The 10,695-nt window shown below is 43.4% G+C and overlaps 1 protein-coding gene across 1 annotated transcript; it reads left to right on the top strand.

Annotated features, from left to right (window-relative positions):
- Positions 1-8,377: 8,377 nt before the first annotated feature.
- LOC308094905 (uncharacterized protein) lies at positions 8,378-9,584 on the top strand (the record flags this gene model as incomplete). Its single annotated transcript, XM_080441728.1, has 2 exons — positions 8,378-9,410; positions 9,529-9,584. The coding sequence occupies 2 exons, from the start codon at positions 8,378-8,380 to the stop codon at positions 9,582-9,584; spliced, it is 1,089 nt and encodes a 362-aa protein (XP_080297854.1).
- Positions 9,585-10,695: the final 1,111 nt, after the last annotated feature.

Below are 10,695 nucleotides of genomic sequence, written 5' to 3'. Positions count from 1 at the left end.
TGATCATGGACCGCACACACTCCATTCATGAGCCCATCAAAAAGAACTCACTGCCTCTCTTCAGATGCCCAACACTCAAGATCAAGACCAAGCAGGCAGGGCAGATCTCAATGTTGAAGGATGATGTGGCACTCTTCTCCCGGTTATATATAGCCACGCAACACAGAGAGGGGAACATGAGCACCTTCTTTAAACATGAAAACCATCCATACCCTCCCTCTCTATCTGACAGAGGGAAACTACGGCTGGGAAAGAAGTCAGATCTGCTAAATATTCTGACACAGAAGACACAAGAAGAACCTCCAGCTACGTTTGATGTCAAAGTACTCGATGGAGCTGCTGTGGTGCACTTCCTGTCCACTACCAACATTACCACATTTGACGAATATGCCAGTTGTGTCTTTGTTCCCCACATCATGAAACACCTGGAGATCTCCAAAAGAGTTGATGTGGTCTGGGATACGTACATCACCAGCAGCATAAAAGAGTCAACAAGGGAGAAGCGAGGCAAAGGGATACGACGGAAGGTGGCTGGTCAGAACAAGCTGCCGGGGAATTGGTCAGATTTCCTGCGTGATCCTACAAACAAGCAGGAACTCTTTGCCTTTCTCTCTGGGAAGATTGCATCCACTGCCTGGCCAGAGGGCAAGCTGGTCTTCATCACATATGGCATCACAGTGGTCGGCACAGACACCAGCCACTCGATGCTGCCATGTAACCATGAAGAGGCCGACACCAGGATAGTGATTCACCTGCTTGATGCCCTGGAACATGGCTGTTCTACCTGCTTGATACGCACTGTGGATACGGATGTTGTCGTTATCCTCATCGGCAAGTTCCATGCCCTGCTCGCCAAGTATCCAGCTGCAGACATCTGGGTTGCTTTTGGCACTGGCAAGAACTACACCTATGTTCATATAAACACGATCTGCCATGCTCTGGGCAAAGACAAGTCCACAGCACTTCCCGTCTTCCACTGTTACACAGGCTGTGACACAACATCAGCATTCAGCGGGAAAGGGAAGAAGTCAGCATGGGTGGCGTGGAAGTCCTACCCTGAGGTCACCCAGGCCTTCAACTACATGGCAGAAAATCCATACACTTCTGTGATCATAGATGCCCAACACTTTCAGCTTCTTGAGCGTTTCACAGTCATCATGTATGATAAGACAAGTGATATGGAATCTGTCAATGAAGCACGACGAGAGTTGTTCTGCCAGAAGAACAAAACGATGGAACACATTCCACCAACGCAAGATTCACTGCTGCAGCACGTGAAGCGAGTTGCCTACCAGTCTGGGATCTGGGCCACATCTGAACTGGCCCAGCAGCCGACACCCAGTCCAGAAGGATGGGGATGGACATTGGATGACAACAACCAGGTCTGGCTTCCTGTGTGGAGCATTCTACCGATGGCGTCAAAAGCCTGCAATGAACTGGTCAAGTGCGGTTGTAAAAGACCTTGTGGTGCAAGGTGCTCAAGGCACACTGGAATTGCACAGATCTTTGCAGTTGTCAATGTGACAAATAATTTGAATGTTGTTATCCTGGAAAGTGAAGCTAATAATCTTCAATTCTCTTCATGCTCCATTTTTCAATGTGTCTGAAAATTATGTACATACATTGGCAGAATCAACCAAATTATCTAATCTTGGCAGAATTAGTCACTTATTGATATTCCCTATAGTTTTATTGCATTCCTTGTCCCAGATAATTTATATTTTGACACCAAGATTGACCTTCTAAGTGGCTTGGAAGCCGAGATATTGGCAATTATAGATATTACATGGTGGCCATCTTTGCAATCCAAGATGGCCGCCTTCTGCCATCTTGATGACGTGGCTCTACCCTTCCAAAATGAAACCTATGGTGATGGAGAGCATGTAGAAAAAATTTGGCGCTTTTGTGAGCCGTGTCCACATTTTTTTGTTAACAGCCCTCACTATACAGCTTGTATCCATTGCGGTCCTTTAGTATGAGCTGTGTATGATGACATGTAGTGTAGTGTGTGCTGTTGGGTGCATGAGATAAGTAGTGATCAAGTCGTTCATAATCGATTCGTTCATAAGAACAAGGGACTTTTTTTCACGGCAAAGAGGACTCTTTGCCGTGAACGTGAACGAACCCGAAACTGTTACGTTCACGATTTCGTTCATGGGGGCTGTTCCTCCCACGACAAATAGACCATCAGACAGACAGCTGTGCGGAAGAGTTTTTCACTATATACAATAGACATGCATGAGTATTGCTATTTCAATTGAAATAAAGGTAGCCTACTGTTGTTCCTGGACAAAAGACAGATAGAGTTAGCACCACATTTAAAGGGCAAGACCACTTTGGTAGAGGTTTGGGTTGTGTAGTTACCTTGCCATGACGTAACTCCAAGAGTGGACTATAATATAATTGCTCCATTGTTTAGAAATTGATAATTCAAAATATGCTCCTCATTGACTTACATTGTACAGTAAAACAGCTCTCAAAATCACTCTTTTAGCACGTAAACAAACACAAACAAAGCTGATTCAGACAATATAGAACATCACCAAACCCAGTACTGTTTGTTTTTTTAAATAAAAATGTGAACTTCCTGTTGATTTTACTATTTGAAGATCCGGATCCGCGGATCCAGTCCGGGTTTTCTTCTTAATTAAAATGGCAAAATCAACAGGAAGTTTTTTTTTTTTTTTTTTACCTAAATTTTTATCCCACGATTTTGTAACCCCTATTTTTTCACCCTAGTGCCAATGCCTAAGCGTGTAATCCTGGGCACTACCTTCCCTCTGCCAACCTAGGGAGGCCAGGGCCGAGCTCATGCCTCCTTCAATGCATGAGAGCCGTCTGACCTTCTTATCACCTGACAGGGGAGAGTTTCCCTGGTTGGACGTAGCGCGTGGAAGGAACACGTTATTCCAACCAGTTCCCTTCCCCTCCATCAGGCGCCCCGGCTGGCCAGGGGGAGGCAGTATAGTGACCAGGATTACTGCATGTTTTTTGTGAGGGTACCTACCCTAGGAGACACGGGGAGAACATGCAAACTCCACACAGAAAGGCCCTTTCGCCAACCCCACCTAGGGTGTGGGCACTGATGACGCGGAGGAGAGAACACGCCCCCAGCGCCCACAGCGTCCCCTGCGGGAATCGAATCCAGGACCTTCTAGCTGTGAGGCGACAGCGCTACCGACTGCGCCAAAGACATCGCCTAATTGTCGAGGTCGGAGCGCTAGAATATGAACGTTCGGCCAATCAAAGAAAAGCACACGCACCGGGAGGACGGGATCGACTCCTGCCCGAGCCAACTTTGTTCAACTGTGGCTCTGCTTGCTTGTAGCATATATACTGTACATATAACGTAACATACTCTTGTATTCATTGCACCTGTCATTCTAGACTTACAATTGATGAGATGATCAAAGCATTAATAATTACCACGAGCCACCGAGGGCACGTTGAGCCACGAGTTCAACGATGCTTGTAGGCAGCCGATAATGTAACATTAACATTAACCTGATCAAAGCAGAACGAGAGCTTTTACTGGCTGACTTAATGTTCCTGCATGGTTTCTTTCCGACATACAGCTAAACATTGTCCAATTTTCTATTAAGTGTATAGCCTACATTATATTTTGGCTATAGGCTATGTGATAAGAAGAAGAAGTGTAATCAAATTGTAGAGTGTGATTGTGAACGCTTTCCCTAACTCTACCCAAACTCTGTTAGTTATGTAACAAATAGGCAAACTCATCATTGAGAAATAAAATAATATTCATGCTTATAGCCTATACTCTGCATAATGTCAGGGTAATAGCAGCATGATGTGCTTATAGTAGCCAATACATTTGTATTTCTCATTCGGAAAACATTAAAATTGACGTTGAGATTAAAGCATTAATCATTCGACATTTGTCTCTGTACTTGTTTTTTTGCCCTATACACCACCAAACTTCTTAACCAAAAATAGCATATCTACAAGCTGTCGCAGCATGACACATTGTCAGCTTGTAGATCAGCTATTTTCGGTGAATGTAGGCTACCCCCGAAAATAGGGATGCTGGTATAGCGTAAAAAAATAAGAAAAAAAGAGAGAGAAAATGTTCTATATCTCACATAGATTTGGCGGACACCCTGTAGTAACTACGAGGACCCCCTAGGGCCTAGGGGTCCCGGACCCCCGTTTTTACATCATATCAGACGGCAATTTATTTTGTTAACTCTGTCTTGCCTGTCTAAGTGACTCTATAGGTAGCCTACATTATATTTTGCTTAATATAATGTTGACACTATGACGAACTCTTGTTTCCCCTAACCTAACTCCTTAAACTCGTTTAGTTATGTAGGTAATAAATAGCCGACATTTTGCAATCGTGTCATTATTATCCAAGTTATTGCTAGTAATCAGTGGTGGAAAAAGTACTCAAACTTTTTACTTAAGTAAATGTATCAATACCGCAATACAGAAATACTCTGTTACAAGTAAATGAAGACCGCATGGCTACTTAAAATTCACGAGGATATGCAAATGAGCCATGCGGTCTTACTCTGCATGCTAGCCATGTCTTTGCTTAGCCTGGTAAACCCCCCCTCCCTCCGGAAATCTTACCGTCATGGATGAACTTCAACCAGGTGTTTGCACTTTTCCCTTACTGCTTCATTCATCTACATAAACGTTCATATTTCAATATAAAGGGCTGGCCATGGATGTTAGAATTATGTTCGGGCCCTCAGAATTACCCGTATCTTCCGTATTGTTCAATAAAAAGCATTTTAATCCGATTGGTGGCCATTTTCTCATAGAGTTATAACGTATCGGAGTGCAATTCACCTTCCAACCGATAAAGTCGTGATGTTGAAAGCTTATGGAGAAAAATGGCCACCAATCGGATTCAAATGCTTTTTATTGAACAATACGGAATATACGGGTACTTTTGAGGAAACGTACATAATTGCAACATCCGTGGCCTTGGCCAGTTTATATTTGAAATCTGAACGGGTTTACTCTATCAGCAGCGTGGTTTCTCTTGGGACACGGATTGGCTGTCTGTGGATTCGGGGAGGCACTGTAGCCTACCACAAACAGCAGATCGCAGCATGACGCGTTGTCAGCTTGTAGATCGGCTATTCTCAGTGAATGTACCCCCCGGATGCTGGTTATAGTGAAAAAAAAGAAAAGAATAATAAAAAAAGAGAGAGAAAATCTCAAATAGATTTGGCGGACCCCCTGTACTGTAGTAACTATGAGGACCCCCTTATGAAGACCCCTGCTCTAGCTATGGTTTAAAACATATGTTTTAAACCATAGCATGTTACCCTAATATAATGTTGATACCCTAACTCATAAACTCTTTTAGTTATGTAGTGATAAATAGCCTACATCATTGTGAGCTTGTAGATCTGCTATTTTCAAATGGCTGAAATGTATATAGGGATGAAGTGGTACATGTATGTTCTGTAATAATAATCCAAATCTACAACTTAACTTAAGTTTTCAAATAATTGTAGTGGAGTACAAGTATAATATTTACCTCTGAGATCAGATTTAGTGGAGTAGAAGTAAAAGTACTGAACATTGGAAATACTTGGAAAACAAACGCCAGCCATGGATCAGACGGTCGTCTGTTACCGTCATGGATGAACTTCAACCTGGTGTTTGCACTTTCTCCCTTTTTGCTCCATACATCTATATACACGTTCAAATTTCAAAAATAAAGTGCTTAGCTCATGGCCACACATGTTACAATTATGTACGGGCCCTCAATAAGTACCCGTATTTTCTGTATTGTTCAATAAAAAGCCACCGATCGGATTAAAATATCCGATCGTGGCCATTTTCTCATAGTTATAATGTACCAGAGTGCAATACACCTCCCAGCCAATAGGGTCACGTAGTTGAAAGCATATGAAGAAAATACGGGGAAAATGGCCACCAATCGGATTAAAATGCTTTTTATTTAACAATTCAGAATATTCGGGTACTTCTGAGGAAACGTACATAATTGTAAAATCCGTAGCCATGGGGTAAGCACTTTATATTTGGAATATGAACGTTCATGTAGATGTACGGACCAAAAAGGGAGAAAGTTTAAATACCAAGTTGAAGCTCCTCCATGACGGTCACGATATGACAGTCATGTTTCAGGGCTATAAACTCGAGTCATACATGATCGGTTTCGCTGTTCTCAAATAGATTACCCACAATAAATAAAATACTGGAGCACAGCCTGTGTACTTTGAAGGCAGTAAGCTAATTAAAATAGAAAAGATTGTAACTTCCTCTTGCAATGAACAGCCAACTAATTTCCAAATGGACTGCAGGTTATGTAAAAAAAACGAATACAATTACTAGATCATGATGTACCATGGAATGACAAAAGAACAAGCTGACAAAGTGTAAAAATCAATCAAATCAATCTTTATTTTTATTTAATCCTTTCTGTGCTGTTTCATCATGCTCCTCCTTCTTCCTCGTCTAGGAATGGGGTCTGGGAGTTGGGGGAAAGATTTAACTGGTCAGTGAAACAATGAATCCAGGACCGAGATTTGCCGCTGCTCAAGCAGTGAATGACGGGGGCGGGTCCGGGAGTTGGGGGAAAGATTTAACTGGTCAGTGAAACAGTAAATCCAGCAGAGAATTAAGGACCACAAGCAGTGAATGCAGGACCGTGATTGGCTGCCCAGAAGAGACAAAGGCGCCACAACCGTGCCCCCAGTTAAAATTTTTATTAAAAAAACAAACAGTACCGGGTTTGGTGATGCTCTACATTGTCTGAATCAACTTTGTTTGTGTTCGTTTATGTGCTAAAAGAGTGAGAGCTGTTTGACCGTACAATGTAAGTCAATGAGGAGCATATTTTGAATTATCAATTTCTAAACAATGGAACAATTATTTTTGATTTCTTGTCCACCTTTAGAGTTACATCATGGCAAGGTAACTACACAACCCAAACCTCTACCAAAGTGGTCTTGCCCTCTAAGTATCAAAATAAATAAATATGCATGTCCTAGACAAAGGACAGATAGGTACTGGTCAATTAACACCTTTTATTTTGAATAGAAGATGAAAAAAAATGTGTTTAGCCGTGGCAGAATTGGACGGGAATTCCCGTCCATGGCAATGACAGAGTTAAGCCCCGCCCCTTCTGTGTTCCTATTGGCTGGTCTTTAAACAGCCATAACTTCAGTTCCCAGCATCAAAAACCTACAAAACTTCCTAGGCACAGTTAGGCGGCCAATAGGGACAGGCTGTAATTGCTTAAGCCCCTCCCTCTCTGTTTTCCTATTGGCTGGGTTTTAAACAGCCATAACTCCAGTTCCCAGCATCGAAAACCTACGAAACCTCCTAGGCGCACTAAGATGGCCAACAGGGACAAGCTGAAATTGCTGATGCCCCGCCCCCTCTGTGTTCCTATTGGCTGGGCTTTAAACAGCCATAACTCCAGTTCCCAGAATCCTAACCTACGAAACTAGCTAGGTACACTTAGCCGGCAAATAGGGAAGGTTGAAATTGCTTAAGCCCCGCCCCCTCTGTTTTCCTATTGGCTGGGCATTAAACAGCCACAACTCCAGTTCCCAGCATGCTAAACTTCCGAAACTTACTAGGTGCACTTAGACGGCCGATAGGGACAGGCTGTAATTGCTTAAGCTATGTAGCCTAACTTTTCAGCTGATTGCCATACAGACTTGTCGTGGACAGAGCTGCGAGAGCCTGTTCATCGCTGTCTGCAGCTTTAATTATTATTATTCTTTATCTCCCCTCATTCTCCATCTCAGAAGTCTTTCCTGTCCAACTACCAGTGAAGAAACATACCTACTGTGACCAGGGTGGGGAAAACGTCTTCACAAGCAAAAGATTCAAAATACACCAGAGAGTTCACGGTGGAAAAAAGCCCTACCGCTGTGACCAGTGTGGGACAACGTTCAGCAAGAGCGGCAATCTAAAAAAACACCAGAGAATTCACACAGGAGAAAAGCCCTACCGCTGTGACCAGTGTGGGACAACGTTCAGCCAGAGCTTTAGTCTCAAACAACACCAGAGAATCCATACAGGAGAGAAGCCCTACCACTGTGACCAGTGTGGAAAAAGGTTCACCCGGAGCGGTAATCTCAAACTGCACCAGAAAATCCATACAGGAGAGAAGCCCTACCCCTGTGACCAGTGTGGGACAAGATTCACCCAGAGCCGCAATCTCAAACTGCACCAGAAAGTTCATACAGGAGAAAAGGCCTACCACTGTGACCAGTGTGGGAAAGGGTTCAACACAAGTGGTAGCCTCAAACTTCACCAGAGAATCCATACAGGAGAGAAGCCCTTTCACTGTTACCAGTGTGGGAAAACATTCAGTCAGAGAAGTAACCTCAAAACTCACCAGAGAATGCACACAGGAATGAAGCCCTACCACTGTGACCAGTGTGGGAAAGGATTCAAAGGGAGAACTGAGCTGAAACGGCACCAGAGAATCCATACAGGAGAGAAGCCCTACCACTGTGACCAGTGTGGAAAAAGGTTCACCAAAAACGATCATCTCACACTTCACCAGAGAATTCATACAGGAGATAAGCCCTACCACTGTGACCAGTGTGGGAAAGGATTCAAAGGGAGAACTGAGCTGAAACAGCACCAGAGAATCCATACAGGAGAGAAGCCATACCACTGTGACCAGTGTGGAAAAAGGTTCACCCAGAGCGGTAATCTCAAACTGCACCAGAAAATCCATACAGGAGAGAAGCCCTACCCCTGTGGCCAGTGTGGGGCAAGATTCAAAGGGACAGGTGAACTGAAAGATCACCAGAAGGTTCATACAGGAGAGAAGCCCTACCACTGTGGCCAGTGTTGGAAAAGGTTTAGGGCAAACCATCATCTCAAACTTCACCAGAGAATTCATACAGGAGAGAAGCCCTACCACTGTGACCAGTGTGGGAAATTGTTCAGCGACAGAGGGGATCTCGAACGTCACCGGAGAATCCATACAGGAGAGAAGCCCTACCACTGTGACAAGTGTGGGAAAGGGTTCAGCGTAAACGGTTCTCTCAAACGTCATCTGAGAATTCATACAGGAGAGAAACCCTACTACTGTGACCAGTGTGGGAAAGGGTTCAGCATGAACTGCAATCTCAAACTTCACCAAAGAATTCATACAGGAGAGAAACCCTACCGCTGTGACCAGTGTGGGAAAGAGTTCACCTCAAACGGTGATCTCAAACGTCATCTGAGAATTCATACAGGAGAGAAACCCTACTACTGTGACCAGTGTGGAAAAAGGTTCAGTGAACGCCAAAATCTCAAACTTCACAAGAGAATGCATACAGGAGAGAAGCCCTACCACTGTGACCAGTGTGGGAAAACGTTCAGTCAGAGAAGTAACCTCAAAACTCACCAGAGAATGCACACAGGAATGAAGCCCTACCACTGTGACCAGTGTAGGAAAGGGTTCACCTCAAACGATGCTCTCAAACATCATCTGAGAATTCACACAGGAGAGAAACCCTACCACTGTGACCAGTGTGGGAAAAGGTTCAGTGAACGCCGAACTCTCAGACTTCACAAGAGAATGCATACAGGAGAGAAGCCCTAAAATGCGAGCAGTGTGGTAAAGGGTTCAGCATGAGCAGTGATCTCAAACTTCACCAGAGAATCTTTACAGTGGTTGTAAATTAGTCTTGGCTAGAAACCCTACGTGAAATGCAGCGGTCTCATGTTGTATTACTTGATACATTGGTTGTTTTTTATTATTATTATTATTATTATTATTGCCCCTGTTAAATAAACATATACTGCACCGCCCTCTTTGTGGACTTATCTAAAGCATTTGACACCGTACATCACAACATACTAATTCAGAAATTGCACCCTAGTGGGTTTTAGCAGAGCAGCCACCAATTGGTTTCACAATTATTTACATGATAGATATCAATCAGTGAAGTCCGGGAGCACTCAGTCGGAGTTCCAGCCAGTCTCCATGGGTGTCCCCCAAGGCTCAATTTTAGGCCCGTCCTTTTTACGCTGTATATAAATAATATTATCTCCACTCTAAATGATTGTCATGCACATCTTTATGCCGACGACACGGTTATATATTGTGTTGCAGACTCAGCCCAGCTTGCCAATATGAAGCTGCCGCTCGCATTCAATGCTCTCCAGGATGCCCTGGTTGAGCTTAGGCTTGTACTTAATGCAAGCAAGACTAAGCTCATGGTATTCTCTAGGGCTAAAACCACCAACCGTGACAAAAAACTATAATTGCTTCAAGTGGCTCTAAAATTGAGAGGGTCTCAGAGTATAAATACCTTGGCATCTGGCTGGATGAAAAATTATCCTTTAAATATCACATCGAAAACCTTGTCACAAAACTAAGACAGAAATTTGGTTTTCTCTATAGGAATAAAGCGTGCTTTCCTGCATCCTGCAAAGAAACTATTATTGAAGCCACTTTCCTTTCTGTGTTAGACTATGGGGACATTATTTATAGGATTGCTGCCCCTTTAACTTTAAAACACCTCGACACAGTATACCACTCTGCCTTAAGGTGGGTAACTGGTGACAGTTATGGTACACATCACTGTACTCTTTATGAGAACGCAGGCTTATCCTCACTCTCTGTGAGGCGTGATAAGCACTGGTATCTGTTTATTTTTAAAGCTATCACTGTTTCCAATGTTTTTTTTTTAATGTTTGAAAACAGGACTTAATATTTCATATTTTGGA

This window comes from Gymnoscopelus braueri, assembly GCF_963280865.1.
Source record: "Gymnoscopelus braueri genome assembly, chromosome: 11".
In the NCBI taxonomy this organism is placed as follows: domain Eukaryota; kingdom Metazoa; phylum Chordata; class Actinopteri; order Myctophiformes; family Myctophidae; genus Gymnoscopelus; species Gymnoscopelus braueri.
The sequence above is the reverse complement of the archived record's forward strand: the minus strand, read 5'-3'. Positions and strand labels throughout refer to the sequence as shown.